This window comes from Pongo abelii, chromosome 19, assembly GCF_028885655.2.
Source record: "Pongo abelii isolate AG06213 chromosome 19, NHGRI_mPonAbe1-v2.0_pri, whole genome shotgun sequence".
NCBI lineage: Eukaryota > Metazoa > Chordata > Mammalia > Primates > Hominidae > Pongo > Pongo abelii.
Genome location: NC_072004.2, coordinates 81,538,501 through 81,557,798, shown reverse-complemented (window position 1 = coordinate 81,557,798; position 19,298 = coordinate 81,538,501). Strand labels below are relative to the sequence as shown.

Here is a 19,298-nt window from a genome sequence, read left to right as displayed (position 1 = left end):
ACACACACACACACACACACACAAAATTAGATGGGCATGTTGGTGGGCGCCTGCAGTCCCAGCTACTTGGGAGGCTGAGGCAGGAGAATGGCATGAACTCGGGAGGCAGAGCTTGCAGTGAGCTGAGATCACGCCACTGCACTCCAGCCTGGGCGACAGAACGAGACTCCATCTCAAAAGAAAAAAAAAAATTAGGTACATAGAATTCATTAATTGTAATCTTTGATTCCTTGACACATTGTCAGTACTGGTACATCCATGGCTTTCTTTTATTTAATTAATTTATAATAAGCAATCTGAAACTCACATCTTAAACAAGAACTAGAAATTAATAATAAATAACATCTTATTGCTAAATTCAACTTGTGATAATGGATTTTCCCATTATTTTACATAGAGGAATGAATTCTTTCATTAACCAAATTGTACTAAATTCTGGACATTAGAATATTATCTAGATTTCAGTTTGCTATGGGATGTGGAAAGTATGTAGATTGAAAAACTCTTTACTTAAGTTTATCAGTTTCACTTTTGTATTTTCTTCTTGTTCAAAGTGTTCCCAATATTTCATGAAGTTTGTTTCATGATTATATAATTTTCACAGCAAAAAATACAAAAAATTTTAAAGGTATAAGTTTCTGACCTGAAATGATGTTTGCAACATAGTAAATCCGGTCTTAGTGATTTTTGTAGGTAAAACAATAAATGAATATGACCTTTGTGAACTAAAAGATTAGAGCAGATTTATGATTTGCATTAGATATATAATCCTCAAATTGACTTAGACCGATAAAAAATTAATACCAGAATAGTTTTCATGAGACCTAAAATAATCCTGTGTCATGGCAAGATAATATAGACTATTATATGTAGATTAAACCGTGCTGTGATTTTTAGGTAGGTTTTGAAAAGAATAATTATTTCACAAATGACATGTAAATAGTGCTCAATTATTTTTAAAGATGTTAAAACCCTCAATCAATCAGCTACAAATCCCTGGGTATTATTGGATTTCATAAATAAAACATTCAAGATTTAATTTTAGAGTAAGTTGAAAATGCTTAGATAAATCAGAGATTGCATTTTATCTCTTTCAAGGTTTACATAATTAAAATTATAGACAGACTTTTCAATATATCTAAAATTATTTTAGAGATGCAAAATTATAACAAAATTTTATCACAGAAATTTATTTATAAAAAGTCTCCCAGCAAAGAAAAGCCCTGGACCTGATGGCTTCACTAATGAATTTTACTAAACATTTAAAGAATAACTAGTATCAATCTTACTCAAACTATTCAAAAAAATAGAGGAGAGAGGAATATTTTCAAAGTCATTCTGTGAGGCCAGTATTACCCTGATACCAAAACCAGACAAAGATACATCAAAAAAAGAAAACTACAGGCCAGTATCCCTGATGAACATTAATGCAAAAATCCTCAGCAAAATACTTGCAAACAGAATTCAACAATATATTAAAAAGATCATTCATCATGACCAACTAGGATTTATTCCAGGGATGCAAGGATGGTTCAACATATGCAAATCAATCCATGTGATAAATCATAACACAATGGTGGACAAAAACTGTATGATCATTTCAATTAATGCTGGAAAAGCATTTGATAAAATTCAACATCCCTTTATGATGAAAACCCTAAAAAAAACTGGGTATCAAAGTAACATTCCTCAACATAATAAAATTCATATATGACAGACCCATAGCTAGTATTGTACTGGATGGGGAAAAACTGAAAGCCTTTCCTTTAAGATCTGGAATACAACAAGGTTGCCCACTTTCACCACTGTTATTCAACATAGTATTGGAAGTCCTAGCTAGAGCAGTCAGGCAAGAGAAAGAAATAAAGGGCATCAAAATTTGAAAGGAAGAAGTCAAATTATGCTTGTTTAAAGATGCTATGATCTTATATTGGAAATACCTAAAGACTCCCCCCAAAAACTATTAAAACAGATAAACAAATTCAGTAAAGATGCAGGGTACAAAATCAACATACAAAAATCAGCAACATGTCTATATGCCAACAGCAAACAATCTGAAAAAGAAATCAAGAAAGTAATCTCATTTCCAGTTGCTACAAATAAAATAAAATACCTAGGAATTAGCCAAAGAAGTGAAAGATCTCTATAATGAAAACTATAAAACATTAATGAAAGAAACTGAAGAGGACACAAAAAAATAGAAAGATACTCTATGTTCATGGATTGGAATAATCAATATTGTTAAAATGTCCATACTATCCAAACCAATCTGCAGATTCAGTGCAATCCCTATCAAAATACCAATGACATTCTTCACAGAAATAGAAAAAAACAACCTTAAAATTTATGTGGAACCACAAAAGACCCAGAATAGCCGAAGTTATCCTGAGCAAAAATAATAAAACTGGAGGAATTACATTACCTGACTTCAAATTATACTACAGAGCAATTGTAACCAAACCGTCATGGTACTGGCATAAAAACAATCACATGGACCTATGGAACAGAATTAAAAACTCAGATACAAATCCATACATTTACAGTAATTTCATTTTTGACAAAGGTGTGAAGGACTTACACTGGGGAAAGGACAGTCTCTTCAATAAATGGTACCATTTACTTAAGTTTATCAGTTTCACTTTTGTATTTTCTTGTACAAAGTAATCCCAATATTTCATGAGTTTGTTCTGTGATTACATAGTTTTCACAGCAAAAATGCAAACATTTTTAAAGGCATTCTTCTGTATATGGATATCAAGTTTTCAATATCCATATACAGAAGAATGAAACTAGACCCTTGTCTCCCACCATATACAAAAATAAAAATGGATTAAAGACTGAAATCTAAGACCTCAAACAAGGAAACTACTAAAAGAAAACATTGGGGAAAATCTCCAGGGTAGTGGTCTGGGCAAAGATTTCTTGAGTAATACTCCAAAAGCACAGGGAACCAAAGCGACAATGGACAAATGGGATCTCATCAAGTTAAAAAGCTTCTGCAAAGGAAACAATCAACAAAGTGAAGAGACAATCCAGAGAATGAGAGAAAATCTTTTCAAACTATTCATCTGACAAGGGAATAACCAGAATATATAAGGAGCTCAAACAACTCTATACAAAAAAATCAAATAATCTGATTTAAAAATGGGCAAAAGATCTAAATAGACATTTCTCAATAGAAGACATACAAATGGTAAACAGGCATGTGACAAGATGTTCAATGTCACTGATCATCAGAGCAACGCAGATAAAAACTGCAGTGAGATATTATTTCACCCCAGTTAAGATGGCTTTTATCCAAAGACAGGCAATAACAAACGCTGGCAAGGATGTGGAGAAAAGGGAACTCTCCTACACTTTTGGTGTTAATGCAAATTAGTGGACTGACTATGGAGAAGAGTTTGAGGTTCCTCAGAAAAACTAGAAAATAGAGCTACCATGTGATCCAGCAATCCCACTGCTAGTTATATACCCAAAAGAAAGGAAATCAGTGTATCCAAGAGATATCTGCACTCCCATGTTTGTGGCAGCATTGTTCACAATAGCCAAGATTTGGAAGCAACCTAAGTGTCCATCAACAGACAAATGGATAAAGAAAATGTGCTACATGTACACAATGGAGTACTATTCAGCCATAAAAGAGAATGAGACCCTGTCATTTGCAACAACATGGCTGGAACTGGGGGACATTATGTTAAGTGAAATAAGCTGGGCACAGAAAGACAATCTTCACATATTCTTACTAATTTGTGGGAGCTAAAAATTAAAACAATTGAATTCATGGAGATAGAGAGAAGGATGGTTTCCAGAGGGTGGGAAGGATGGGTGGGGAGGAAGTGGGGATGGTTAATGGGTACAAAAACATAGAATGAATACGACCTAGTATTTGACAGCACAACAGAGTGACTACAGTCAATAATAATTTAATGGCATATTTAAAAATAACTAAGAGTATAATTGGATTGTTTGTAACACAAAGGATAAAAGCTTGAAGTGATAGATAGATACCCCATTTATCCTGATGTGACTATTATACATTACATGCCTGTATCAAAATATCTCATGTACTGCCTAAATATATATATCTACTGTGTACTCACAATAATTAAAAATTAAAAATTTAAGTTATTTAATGATAATCTAGAGATTTTATTTTTGAGAAAATATTTCTTTGCATTTGTCTTTCTCATTTACCAATTACCTAATAAAGTTAAATTGTAGACCAGGAGTTAGCAGACAATGGCCCATGGGCCAACTTCTGCCCACAGTTTTTTTTTGTCAGGTTTTATTGGAACATAGTCATGCCATTTGTTTACTTACGGTTTCTGAGTGCTTTCATGCTACAGTGGCAGAGTAGTTGTGCCAGAGATCATATGGCCTGTGAAGCCTAAAGTATATACTCTCTGGCCTTTAACAGAAAAGGTTTGTTGGTCCTTCTTTTAGACTAAAGCAGGTGCTATTATAGGTCTTTGTAATTGAATGTTTCATTTTATAAAAAATCAAGTTTCTAATAGCTCTTCTGTATTTATAGAACGGCAGAGGTGTGCTCTTTGGATTAGAAAGCTGTGCGAACCTTCAGGAACAGGTGCAGGAATAATGGGGAGGAAGAATCGGAACCTGTATGCAAAATTGTTGTTGCATATGCTTAAACGAGGTGTGCTTGAAGGCCCTTTTACACACCGGCCTGAACCCGGGACACTAAAAATTTTACCTTCATACATGGTAGGTATCAATGAACAAAAGATATATATTAGTTTCATTTAAAAAAAAGCGTCAAGTTATCATCCCTTTGGGGAATGGTAATACTATTAGGTTGTATGTGCTAGATAATATATTAAAATTGTTTTTTTCTTCCTGATTCAATTTTTTTCCACCTTTAATAAAATACATATGTTGCTTATAAGGGGAGTATCCTTATTGATTTAGTTATGCCTCGGTATTCAACAATATTTCTAAAAAACTGAAAATGAAATTTTTTATATTGAGCTTTACTTTTTGCTAATTTTCACTGGATTATAATGGTAATTTTTATGTAATTCAGTAAATTCTAGTTTTTAAACTGTTCCGTATATATTATTTAAACGTTCATGAGAGGTTGGAGTGCATGATTTGTAAAAGTTCCTTTTTACTCTAATAAAATGACAGTAATAAATTGGAGTTTAAAAGTCATTTTCTGTACTTAAATTAATTTCATTGTTAAAATCAGCTTTATTGCAAAGGCAGTTATTATTATGCTGGTGGATAAATTGTCACTGTCCTGGTCCTTGTAGCCATAAAATATACCTTGGTTTGTGTGGTATTTGAGTGCCTGTACTTAAGAATTCTGGAGTACTAGGTATTGGTAGCTTTGGTAGTTGCTGTTAGGATATATATGTATTTTTTTAATGAACTACAGAATTCTTGTGTGATGTATTTTAAAACTTTTTATATTTTATCGGTTTACTTAAAGCACAATTTAGTCAAGTGGGACGCTGAACATTAGAGAATAATTCCTGTTTTCCATGGCACAATGCCAAAAGTTTTAATGACTATGTCATTTAAAAAGAAATTTCTGTGCATGTCCCATATGGAGTGGAGGGTCTTGTGTCATCCTCCCTAAAGAACAGTGCCTTGAGGATTTTGTCTGTAGGATTGGGAGAATTGTTGCAGAGGTGTGCAGTCAATGCAGAGTTTTCTTTAGAAACGTGTAAAGGTAGAACATTTTATGAAGCACATCTAGATGTGAAGATATGACTATATTGTATCATGTTTTCCCATTCACACTTAATTTCATAGAATCAAAGGGAAGGGCTTTATTTAACAAATAATAATAATGTGAAAGTTTAGAGAACTCTCTTGGGTTTCCCAGCTAGTTAGCAGTGTGGCCAGAACTAAATCCCAGGTTTTTCACTCTGCTGTTCCCACCTTATCAAGGGATTCCTAATTTTAATTCCTGGGTTGCATTGTTTGTGTTCCTCATCCCACTGATTTCTTTTTTTGTGTGTGTAAAGTAGTTAGTGATTACAGAAAGAGATAGGATAGCACATGATTTAAAAAAAACTTTGTATTTAACTTTTCATATTTAACTAATATTCCTTTTGTAATATAAACATAACTATCAGATTTATCTGTTATGTACTTCTGTTTATTGTATTTCTTAGACAGTAGAGTGCAACTAAAATGTAAATATGTTATCACTTAATGTATTTTAATATCTCATAATTCAGTGTACATTTAATTTTTTAAATGTTTGAATGTAATTGCATTTGAGTATTTGAAAGGCTATTATCAAACTTGAAACTTGATGGAAATTTTAGTGGTTTTATTATAGTACATTTTGAAGGAATAATTTTTCTAATTTTTAAAAATCAGTCCATCTATTTTGATGAACCAAATCCAGCACGAGCAAAAGTTTCAAGCCCAGAGGGATTACCAGCCTGGGTACTGGGTGAGCTGGAGACAAGTGAACACAAATTAAATGAATCATGGAAACTCTCTTCTGGAGAAGATAACACTTTGGTACAGTCGCCAACTGATGTCTACAGGTATGCTAAGAGAATGGGATTTTGAATGTGTTTCATCATTTAGTCTGTCTTTGGAACTGATTTATACATTCTGTTTTTCCTTTTTTTTTATAATGGTAAGTAGTTTACTTTTCCCTTAACTGCACATTCAAGATTATTTTATATTTTTAGCCATTTAATAGATACCTGTTAACTTCATACATATTTTTGATTGCTTGACAAATGGTCCCTGAGCATCTTTAAATGACACAATTATGTATTTTCCTTTATGACAAGCATACATTAAAAGCATTATCAATAACTTGAACAAAATATAATATCCTGCAAATCCACCTTGAACAATATTTGTTTTCACTTAATGATATAATGAATGTAAGCGTAAACCCCATTAGACTGTGCTTTCTTACTAGAGTATTAAACTTAAATAGGTTTTTTTAGTGCAAATAAAAATAAATTTCTGAATTTTTGAAATGTACAAAAAGGCCCTTATTGTGGTAGCATAATTTTTGGCTTTAGGGAAAGGATAGATTTAAATTTGGACTTTTATCAAATTCTTACTTTTCCGTTTGGTCTTACTCCTTGAAATGTTTTAGTAAAATATAGGGCAGTGTCAATTACCATGTACCATACTTTATACTTCACTCCTCACCATTCTCTTGATAATTTTAATTTTAGAAATCTGTTTCTGTTAACAGTATAATCTTTCTTGTCCACTATAAATTTTTTTGGTTTATTCCTTAAACAGATAGAGAAATGTTATTAGTAATTTGAAATGTCTCCACAGTTGATGTAGTCTGTTTATATGTTTTTCAGACCTGAGATATTATGGTCGAAAAAGATAAACAGACTGGGCGTGGTGGCTCATGCCTATAATCCCAGCACTTTGGGAGGCTGAGGCAGGTGGATCACGAGGTCAGGAGATCGAGACCATCCTGGCTAACATGGTGAAACCTCACCTCTACTACAAATACAGAAAATTAGCCAGGCGTGGTGGCGGGTGCCTGTAGTCCCAGCTACTCAGGAGGCTGAGGCAGGAGAATGGCATGAACCCAGGAGGCGGAGCTTGCAGTGAGCCAAGATTGCGCCACTGCACTCCAGCCTGGGCGATAGGGTGAGACTCTGTCTCAAAAAAAAAAAAAAAAAAAGAAAAGAAAAAGATAAACAAAAGTGAGAGATCCAGTCCATATGAAATTATTTCAGTAGAAAGGAGAAACAGAATGGGGAGGCAAAAAGGAAGAGGTGAAATAATTAAGGGCATGTTCAGAAGAGTGAAAAGAAACGAATAAGATGAGTCTGTAGGAAGTGTGGTGTTAAAATACTTATTTTTACATTCATAGGAGAATTACAATTAGAAGAGGTGTAATTGTAGAATTTTTGTAGCCTTTGAAGCAATCTTTTTATATGGAGGTATAAAGTGATTGTGGTCTGTATACAAAGAAAAATACGATTCTTAGTTTAGCTGCAGAATACATCAGTTGTTTGCCAAAATATCTGCTAAGAGTCCAGCTAAATTCTGGGTTCCTTTCTAAATGTAATGAATGTGGAGTTTACAGTATAAAGGTGAACTAAAGTAGTTTCCTGTATCTTAGAGCTTAAAGCATAGTTTGAAAATGTGTGATCTTCCTGGACTGAATGAATCGTGTGGGTAGATTTGTTTGGTTGGACTTAAACAATGTCTTTAACAATTTTAAATGAGTTGTCAAAATTAACATTTGGGGAATTTCATATAAAAGCTCAACTTTCTGGCTTCTCTTTAAAACTGGACACCTAGAAATCTTTCCAGGAGACAGCCATAGGTTGGAGCTAAGTAGTGCTTGGTTACCTGCCTTAGCATATGCCTTCACGATGTCCTTCTAATTCCTGACACCAAATTTGATGTCTGTTGCATCTGTTATTGAGCTTGAGGTTTTTTTTTTTCGCCTTTAAGTAGGCTTAAGAGGAAAATGAAGTATTTGTTTTTCTATTTTTATGTTCTATTAAGTGAAAGAAGAAAGGTAGAAAAGAGGGATCATGTGATTTAAGAAGGGGAGAGGATTGGGCACAGCCTGTGCGTCTGTGGTCCTAGCTATTCAAGAGGTGGGAGCAGAAGGTTAGCTTGGGCCCAGGAGTGTGAGGCCAGCCTGAGCAATAGAGTGAGACCTCATCTGTGAACAAAAAACAGAAGGGGAGAGACAGACACTATGTCTTTGTAGAAGTGAAGGATATCCTTATATCTGGCAGTATAATCACTCATCTGTTAAGTCCTCCAGACTTTTGATTTATAACCATTGTTTTGGATGAGTGAGGGAGAGAGATGAGCACGTGGATAGTTTCAGTGCAGCGGCTATGCGTAGTCATGGAAGTATCTGCAAGGATTCAGGTGTGTATAAGAGAAGGGTTCAGGATAGGAAATAGACTTGAGATTTCCAGGGAGTCCGGGTGAATAGATTTTTTTCTTCTTTGGAATACAGGATAAAGTTTGAGAAAATACAATGAGAATATCCTTCAACTATTACCCATTGACTTTTCTGAGAAATGAAACCATAGCAAAATCCCCACAACTGTAAAAAATAACTTAATTCTCTTTGTTGGTCACCTATTATTAAATGGCGTTTTAATGCAAAAGGATTGCTAGAGTATGAGGCATTCGTTGTCAGTTATATAATAAGTAATGGGAAAAACAGGCACTCTGGTGAGTCCTACCCATCCTTCAGAGATCGCAACATGAAAAAAGCCTTATCTGATATCCCAGGGCAGTTTAGGCGACCCCGCTGTTTACTCCTTTAGTACTCTGTGTTTCTTTGCTGCCTTCATCCCATGCGTAGAGGCTTACTATCTGTCCTGTTTGCTAGATTGTAAATTTCATGAGGTAGGAACTTGTGTTTTTGCTGTTTGCTGTATTTGCTATATTTCCAGCCCCTAGCACTGGGAAGGAACATGTTAGGAATTCTGTAAGTATCTATATTCAAGAGTGAATGTATGCATGAACGAGTAGATGGTGTTAGACACTGCCACATATTTAATTTAATCTGTACAAAATCCCTTTGAAATGGGTATATTGTGACAGAGGAAATGGCCTAAAAGGATTTTTTTTTCTTTTTAACATTTCAGAAAACGTTGAGGGAAGCATAAATTTTAGAAAACATGGAGGGAAGCTTGGATGTAGTTTATAGCTATTCCCTTCACACACTGTGAGGAATATGACAATGAAGGAGCTGGAAAGGACATGCTTAAAATATCCTCTGTTAAATGTCAGAATCACTAAGGTCAATTAGGGCTGCCAAAACAAAATATCTCAGGGTATCTTATGTTTCTTTTAATTTAATAGTTTTAACTTGATTATTTTTACAATTTTAATTTGATTTACATTAGTTAACAGATATTTGTAGGTTTTACATACATGAAGACATTTAAAAATAAAACTAACATTTACTTTAGCTAAAGCCAAGAAAACTAATCTTAATGTGAAATATGTATCATGTGTGACATCAGATCACATGTGGTGGTGAATCGGCTATTGATGGTTCTGTCTTCTTATTTCTTTTCTAAATTTCCTCCTTTACTCTGAGTGATCATAGTTTGCTAATGAAAAAGTTAGTATCTGCTAATCTTGACCTAATATATCTAATCAGTTCTGCAAGAAATTGTTTTAAAAAGTTTAAGAGGCTTATAATATTTGACACATGTATGTTTTTATAGTGAATAATTTATTGTTACTTAGAACTGAAGTTTAATGCTGCCTCATAAATTTTACAGCCACTTCAACTTGTCCTTTGAAAAACCTCTTTAATCTTAAAAGATTTCTCCCCCTTAGTGTTTCTTTTTTGATCACTTTATAAAATCCTGCTTTACTTAGACCTTTTTGTATGTGAAGTATTTCTAATGGCATTTTAGATGATGCTGTTTGTGTCCCAGCCTTTTTATATTATTAAAGATGCAGAGTCCTTTTGAAGCCTTTTTGTTAGGACTCCCTATTCAGTAGAGATGGCACCTTTCCTTTACTTTTATTCTTCCTGTAGGAGATGGTATATAGTTTTGTTCCAAACTTCTTAGAAGTATGAAGTCATACTCCATCTGGCTTATTCTCACGCTTTATTTTTTCCACCAAGTATACATTATATACTAGTGTACTTAGCATTTCACACCAAACAGCTTCAACACTTAGCTGGTAGTCCTGTCCTGGTTCTCTTCTTTGCTTTCGTTTTTCATATTTCTTGGTTTAAGATAATCTTATTACCCATATTTTCTATAAGAAAAACTACTGTTCCACATTGCATTGCTATTATATATCTGTTACTGCATTTTTATGTCAAATATCTGCCTATTTTCATTTTCTTTTTCTCTTTCTTTTTTTTTTTTTGAGATGGAGTCTTACTCTGTCACCCAGGCTAGAGTGCAGTGGCACAATCTTGGCTCACTGCAACCTCTGCCTCCCAGGTTCAAGCGATTCTCCTGCCTCAGCCTCCAGAGCAGCTGGGATTACAGGTGCGTACCACCATGCCTGGCTAATTTTTGTGTTTAGTAGAGACATGGTTTCACCATGTTGGCCAGGCTGTTCTCGAATTCCTGACCTTAAGTGATATGCCCACCTTGGCCTCTCAAAGTGCTGGGATTACAGGCATGAGCCACCATGCCTGGCCTATCTGCCTATTTTCTTGACAATGAAATATTTTAGTTATATTTGAGTTTGGAGCATGACTTTAGAAAATGTTACTAAGGAGACCATAGACTTAGATCTCATGCATATATAGTTTGGTTAATTTCATTTAGATCTACAATGATGAGCTATATCAATATATATTATCTTTCTGATCAGCCTTCAGATACTTACCATGGAGGTCTGATAAAGACCTTAATTGCCTTGATGGTGGTCTTCATGATCCTCCTTCTGGTGTTCATACCCTTATATAATCCCCTCCCCTTGAGTGTGGGCAGCACCTGTGACTTGCTTCTAACCAATAGATTATGGCAATGGTAATGGGATATTATTCCCAGGATTACATTACTTCCTCTTGCCAGTAGACTTGCTGTCATTCCGTTTGCTGGTTTTGGAAAAAGCAGCTGCCATGAATCATACATGAATCAGATAGCCATAAGGAACTGAATGCTGCTGACATCCACACGAGTTGGGAAGTGACTCCTTCCCTAGTTGAGCCTCTAGATGAGAACCCAGGTCTGGTCCAATCATGATTGCAGCCTTTTGTGGCCCTAAACAGAAGACCCAGTTCAGCTGTGCCTGGACTTCTGACCCGCAGAAACATGAGAAAATTTATGTGTGTTGTTTAAAGCTGTTAAATTTGTAATAATTTGTTATACAGCAATAGATGACTAGTACAGTCTTTATCCTCATTTTAGAAAAGTATGCAATCTATATATATGATACATGTTTATAAAAACCTCAGTATAGAAATATTTAGAGTAAAAAGTCACAATCCTTCTCTCTATGTCCTCTTTATCCCACTTTCGAGTGGTAATCACCATTAACAATTGTGTGCATATCATTTTACAATAGACATCCACACCTATATAATTAAGAAATTACAGGCCGGGCGTGGTGGCTTACGCCTGTAATCCCAGCTCTTTGGGAGGCCAGGGCAGGCGGATCACAAGGTCAGGAGTTCGAGACCAGCTTGGCCAATATGGTGAAACCCCGTCTCTACTAAAAATACAAAAAAATTAGCTGGGCATGGTGGTGGGTGCCTGTAGTCCCAGCTACTCGGGAGGCCGAGGCAGGAGAATCACTTGAACCCGGGAGGCAGAGGATGTAGTGAGCTGAGATCGCACCACTGCACTCCAGCCTGGGTGACAGAACGAGACTCTGTCTCAAAAAAAAAAAAAAAGAAATTACAAATTGGCTCATACTGTAATACTGTACATACTGTTCTGAGACTTGCTCTTTTTTTACTCAGCTATGTCTTAAACTTGTATCATGTGGACTTTTAAATTACAGATAATCCATAATGTGGATATACTATAATTTAACCTGTCTCTTCTGCTTTTAATTTTTTATTGTTATAAAGAATGCCTGAGTTTACATCCTAGTAATCCATCATCAGGCGCCTTATTTAAAAATGCACCCACGGTTTGTTTTAATCAGATATTATACGATGACAGACATAGAGACAAGCTGGCTTTGAAAGAAGAGTTTATTTCTCACAGTTTCCAAGAGGAGGGAGGCATGCCACACCATGCAGGCCATGTGGAGAAGCACAAGGGTTGGTCAGAAGGCAGAAAGAGCAAGGAGAAGCATGGGCAAGAGCCTTTTTATATAGTGGTGGGATGTTCCCTATTGGACACAAAGTGAAACACCGATGTTGGGGTTTGTAGTTGGAGGGTTTGTAATATAATTTCCAAGTGCCCACAAAAAGACAGGGATGGTAAGGATGTGAACAACTTTGGCTGTTAGTTTGGTCCATGATTTCAAGATGCCAAATTATCAGTTAGAATATCAAGAATGATTGTTATATGCCTGCATCTGTTTTGGGCTATTATGGACTCCTAGATGAGAAATTGCTTTGTTGGTGGGGTTGTTAGTTGGTTCAACATCTTGTGCAATGGTTAAAAATATATATATATACACACACACACACGTATGTATACATATATATGTATATATGTAAAAATATACATATATATACACACACATATATATAGGTTATTATGGCAAGATCTAATAGGATAAAGTTAAAAAGAAGTACATAAAGTATAGGAAGCTTCTGTTTGTGTTTGTGTATATGTGTTTTAGAGGCTCTGTGGATACATATGTGTTCGTGTGCAGGGAATCTTTCTGGGTACCACACATGAAACTGTTAAAGGTGGTTAGCTTTAGGGATTGGGACTAGTTTGGAGTGTACATTTAAAAACACTCTTGTAAAAAAAATGTGTCTACGGTATTTCTAATAATCACACTCTTATATTTTGATAGACATTGTCCAGTTGCCTTCTGAAATATCATCTTGTTAAAATGTTTGTGCATACACATTGCAAATTAATAAATTTATATAACAAATATATATACATTTAAACATAAAAATAAAAAATTTTCTAGTAAATAAATGTTTGTGGATTCCACTTGTATTTGTAATTTGTGAAAGCAGAGGCCAAGTGAGGCAAGTCATCCCATTTATGGATCTCCTACTGCATGCTAGGTACTGGTCTAGAAATCTTTTCCAAGTCATCTGATTGAATCCTCTCTACAGTCCAGTGAGGTTGACATCATTGCCCTTTTGTATTTATAGACGAGGTAATAGCTTCAGGAAAGTCCAGTGACTTTTCCAGTGATGGATCCAATATTGGAATGCAGGGCCTTATGATTTCACAGCCACGTTCTTTCTAGTGTATCATATAGGCATAAGTACTTTATGCAGCAAATATGGAAATTTCAGTTTTATCTGTTTTTTCCCACTTGTGCTGCATCAGCAATCCTGGGCAGCTATACCTTTGTTTTTGGTTATTTCTAGGTTGAGCTGAAAGAAAGCAGTTTGCCTTTGTTCACATTCCACTTCTGACACTTGGCAACCATCTGTCCTCAGGCAAGTTACTGAATTTCTCTAAACCCCAGTTTCATCATTTGTAAATGGTGATAGTGGTAGTACTAACTTCGGGGTTAGTACTACCACTATCTCCATTTACAAATGGAGTTGTAAGGACGAAGTGAAATAAGACGTGTAGAGCCCTTGACAGAGGGCCTGTTAAGCGTTAGCTGCAGCTACCACCATCATCACTGGTATGGTGATCGTTATTGTAATAGTTCATCAGGGCCTTGCTTGTTAGATTGTTTGACCATTCTTTTGCTTCTCTAATTACTAATCCTCCCAAAGGGTATTGTCTTAAAGTCTGTTGGTCATTAATTATTTTCAGTTACTAAAAGTCATTTTGTATTCCCTGAGAAAAATAAATTATGACTCTGCAGAAAGGTTGGGATTGTAAGTATGAATCCTGCACAATATCAAAATAAAGAATGGTAATTGTATTTTAAAAGAGGCTTTATAGGAATCTTTAAACAACGTAACAGGCCTCTTTTTCAAGGATAGAAGGAACAAAGAGTGGCTGGCCTCATTGTTTACATTTTTTCACGCCATATATTTGAAGCTGCGTAAGTAACTGTTTTTGTTTGTTTTGTTTTGTTTTGTTTTTTTGAGATGGAGTCTTGCTCTGTCACCCAGGATGGAGTGCAGTGGCACGATCTCGGCTCACTGCAACCTCTGCCTCCCGGGTTCAAGCAATTCTTCTGCCTTGGCCTCCTGAGTAGCTGGGATTACAGGCGTATGCCACCACGCCTGGCTAATTTTTTTTTTTTTGTATTTTTAGTAGACACGAGGTTTCATCATGCTGGCCAGGCTGGTCTCAAACTCCTGACCTCAGGTGATCCCCCTCCCTCGGCCTCCCAAAGCGCTGGGATTACAGGTGTGAGCCACCATGCTTGGCCAATAACTAATATTTTGATTTTAGTTCACATCATCTATATACTCTTCATGCTTTATCTCAAAGACAGAACACAAAAGTAATACGTTGTATTCTTGCTTTACAATTCTGTGAAAAATGTTTTGAAGCTTCTTGTTAATGGCTTGTAATTATTTTATGTCTTTTCAGTGAAGTATGTGTGGTCTGGTAGCTTATCACCAAAGTGCAGTTAGGTTCTGGGATAGAGAAAGATGTAAAAAAATGATTTAATAGCACTTATTATTTTTACTGAAAACTTTGATTAAAAGTTAGGGTAGGGTGAAGAGGAGTAATGTTAAATAAACCCTGACCTTTAAACACTGCTTTGCAGTGGAAGAAACACGTTGCTTCTGCTTATTTGAGAGGAATTTATTGATTAAAAAAAGGCATTTAATTAGATTTCTTTAGGTGCCATTTTATTAGGCGCCTACACCAGATTGCTTAGGATTTTTAGGAGAGTACAAATAATTATTATTAACTACCTACTATTTTTACCATATCAGATTTAGGCTAATTTTATATAAATTATATTTATCTTCTAACTCATGTTGGGTCATCTAAATAATACATGTGTTCATACCTATAAGATAGAACTTGGAGAATAATTACCCTATTTTAAATGATTATAGAGGACTACAGTTTTTACATCTTGCTTTAATGAGATTTTGCCATGGGTTATTTGATGCTAGATTTTAGTTTGGAATGAAGATTCTAATTATGGTCCTGCCCTTATGGAAAATGTGACTTGCTTTATAATGATCCTCTTTATGATGTGGTTTTCCAGGAATGCATTGTGGCAAAAAGCTGGGATTCTGTATGTCTTAACCCAATATAGCTAACATTTCATTTGTGTGTGCAGTTTAATAACATGGCCAGCAGAGGGTGATCAAGTATAATGAAAACCCACTTGTGGTTGAAGAAGTTAATCTATGTGAGCAAACATTTTTCACTTTAAAAATACTGATTTAATTTTTTAGTCTGGGCACGCGAAAGAATCTTTTTACTTTGTTAAACTCCATTTTTATATGTAAATGATACTATACTAACATTATAAATTGCTCCTCTTGAAATTGTTGGATAATTTATCAAGGAGCCAATCAATACCTTTCCTTCTTAGTAAAACCTTCTTAAATATTACCTGCCGAAAGTACATTCATTTTATTTGTGAATAACCCTGATGTTTGGGCAGATATGTGTTCTACAGCAGTACTGTTCAATAGAACTTTCTGATGGTAATGTTCTATAGGCGGCGCTGTCCAATACAGTCACCACCAGTAAACGTGACTATTGAACACTTGAAGTGTGGCTGGTGTGATTGAAAAACTGAATTTCTAATTTTAATTAACTTAAATAGCCACATGTGATTAGGGGCTACTGTGTTGGGCAGAACAGTACCAGATCTGAATCTTCTGCTTGGCCATTGCAAAACCTGACTGACCAGATGGAGAACTGGTGGCCTGTTCTCTGTCTCGGTGGAGATGTGGGGTAGGGATGGGGACTAGGGCTTGGGTGCTGGTGCATAGAAACTGGCTGTGCCACATGGGAGACCTTTCTTCTGTGCTTACTTGCATTTCATGGGCAGCTTCCTTTTCTGGTGATGATCACCCATGATCAACACCTAGTTGCTCTTCTCTTGGTCAATTTCTGCTGTCAGAGGAGCTCCTACTAACAAAAAAGAAACTGTTTATAAATAAATATATATATATACATACACACACATATACACACACACACACACATATGTGTGTATATATATATATATTTTTTTGAGATGGAGTTTCACTTTGTTGCCCAGGCTGGAGTGCAATGGCACGATCTCGGCTCACCGCAACCTCTGCCTTCCGGGTTCAAGCAATTCTCTGCCTCAGCCTCCTGAGTAGCTGGAATTACAGGTGCCTGCCACAACACTCGACTAATTTTTGTATTTTTAGTAGAGATGGGGCTTTACCATCTTGGCCAGGCTGGTCTTGAACACCTGACCTCGTGATCCATCTGCCTCGGCCTCCCAAAGTGCTGGGATTACAGGCGTGAGCTACCATGCTGGCCATTTTTTTTTTTTTTTTGAGATAGAGTTTCGCACTGTCGCCCAGGCTGGAGTGCAGTGGTGTGATCTTGGCTCACTGCAACCTCTGCCTCTTGGGTTCAAGTGATTCTCCTGCCCCAGCCTCCCGAGTAGCTGGGATTACAGGTGCCCGCCACCACACCTGGCTAATTTTTGTATTTTTGGTAGAGACAGGGTCTCCCTATGTTGGCCAGGGTGGGCTCCAACTCTTGACCTCAAATGGTCCTCCCACCTTGGCCTCCCAAAGTGCTGGGATTACAGGCGTGAGCCACTGTGCCTGGCCAAATCTGACTAATTTGACAATCTTTTATACAATGGACACTTGCTGATAGACACTTAACCTTGTACTCTAGAAATAGGACTGCTACATAAATGAGAAGTGAAAACTGCTTCTTAGAGTACTCAATAAAATATAACATTTCACACATATAAAACCACTTAGCTACTCATTAATTTTCAACATTAATGTGCTAATTAAATGTCACTCTTAGGTATTTACTAAGATGAGGCCAAGTGGCAACTATTTGTAACTGGGATGGAGCAGCTTTGAAAGTAATGGTCCTTAGGCCATTTAGGATTTTTCTCCCCCAGTACGTGAGCTTTCTGACAATTTAGTCACATTTCTCTTTTTCTTTCTTTTAATGAGTGAGGCTTTGTAATAACATCTTTTAATTTCACAAACAAGTTTCTGTTTGTCAGGTAATATTGAACAGTTTGGGTTGTCCTTTTTAATAAAAATGGATAACAGCTTATCAGTATATTTTAACATTTAATTTTAATGAAATTTAAATATTGAGCGTTCTAAGTCAGAGATATATTAATAAACAATGATTTAAATGTACGATTTTTAAAATTTGTTTGTATTTTTAAGTTTTAAAATCAAGTGTGCCATTTTAAAGTAAGTAGCTGGAAATACGAAGTCTTAAAGTGTTTATGGATCTGTGCTCACCTTTTTCTAGTTTTGTTAAGCATCTCATTTTTTTTTTCATTTAGTTTTCTTTTTCTTTCTAATAAAGTTCTTTTTGAAAAATTACAATAAGTATGTTGTGGATTATTGGAAGTTATTTTCATTTTTTAATTTTCAGCATTATTTGATACTTTACTGGATTATTAATTGTTATTTATTTTTATGTTTCATAAGTATATTTAGTAATATACCCAAAGAAGACTGTTCTGCAGATGGTATATAACAATATTACCTGCTGCTCAGATAAATGAAAAGACAGGAAATCAGAAGTTCTCATTTTGGTTTTCTGATAATTTGTAATTCAGTAGTTGTATTACTCTTAAAATATTTTACAGCTGTGAAACATAGCATGCATACAAAAAATGTGTACAGTGCACAGGTACAGTTTAAAGAGCCACTAGAAGATAAACATTTCTATACTTTCAACCTAGCCAATAAATAGTATATTACAGTTCTCCAGAAGACCGCTGGGTACCCTTCTCCGATTGCCTCTTCTTCCCTTTGCTTGAGAGGAAATTACTGTCCTGTATTTTGTGTTAATCAGTTATTTACCTCTCTCTTTATTTTGAATTTCATATAAGTGGAATCATACTGTTTATATTATTTTGAGACTTGCTCCTTCAACTCATATTTTTCAGATTTATCCATGTTAATAAATATAGCTATAGTTCATTCTTTGTCTTTTGGTAAACTGTTAAAATCAAAATACAACACACATACAAGACACATCAAAGTGTAAAGCTTGATGAAGTTTTACAAAATGTATATATCCATGAAATCTCTTTCCAGGTCAAGATAGAGAATATAGCCACCTCCCCAGAAACTCTTTCTTGCTTTCTCCCAGTCATTTATCACCTCTTGAAGAAGGAACCACTATTCTGTATTATGTTACCATAGATTTGTTTTCATTGTTTTTGATTCATAAAGCATGTTTGTTTCTGTCTTCTTTTGCTCAACATTATGTTGTGAGATTGATCCATGTTGTTGCATTTAGCAATGGATTTTTAAAATTATTGTATGAATATATCACAATTTATATATCCATTGTACTGTGGTTGGACTTTTGGTTTTTGACATTACAAGTGATTCTACTGTGAATACTCTTTTATGTGTCTCTTAGTACACAAGTATACACATTTTTTTGAGTGTTGACTTAGAAGTGTAATCATAGTAGACACTGCTGATAAAGTTTCTCAAAGTGGCTGTACCAGTTTACATTTCCACTAGCAAGATTGAAAGTTCCCGTGGCTCTCCATCTTGCTGAAACTCGGTTTGTAAGTTTTTAATAATTTTAGCAATTCTGGTATGGCAGATGTATAGTTGGAATTTGCATTTTCCCTCATGA

At 35.4% G+C, this 19,298-nt stretch overlaps 1 protein-coding gene across 50 annotated transcripts in view; it reads left to right on the top strand.

Moving 5' to 3' along the window:
- The window catches only part of CEP112 (centrosomal protein 112), a 599,014-nt gene that overhangs the window by 10,753 nt on the left and 568,963 nt on the right, over positions 1-19,298 (top strand). For 48 of the 50 annotated variants that reach the window (XR_010138342.1, XM_024234943.3, XM_054537262.2 and 45 more), the window contains exons 3-4: positions 4,532-4,722; positions 6,352-6,524. Coding sequence is in view for 48 of the 50 variants with exons in the window: in XM_024234943.3 (XP_024090711.1) it covers positions 4,532-4,722; positions 6,352-6,524 (364 nt within the window). In the remaining 2 variants the exon portion in view is untranslated. Of the gene's footprint in view, positions 1-4,531; positions 4,723-6,351; positions 6,525-10,845; positions 10,968-19,298 lie in introns of those variants that run through there. The other 2 variants (XM_054537283.2, XM_054537285.2) reach the window with 2 other exon arrangements.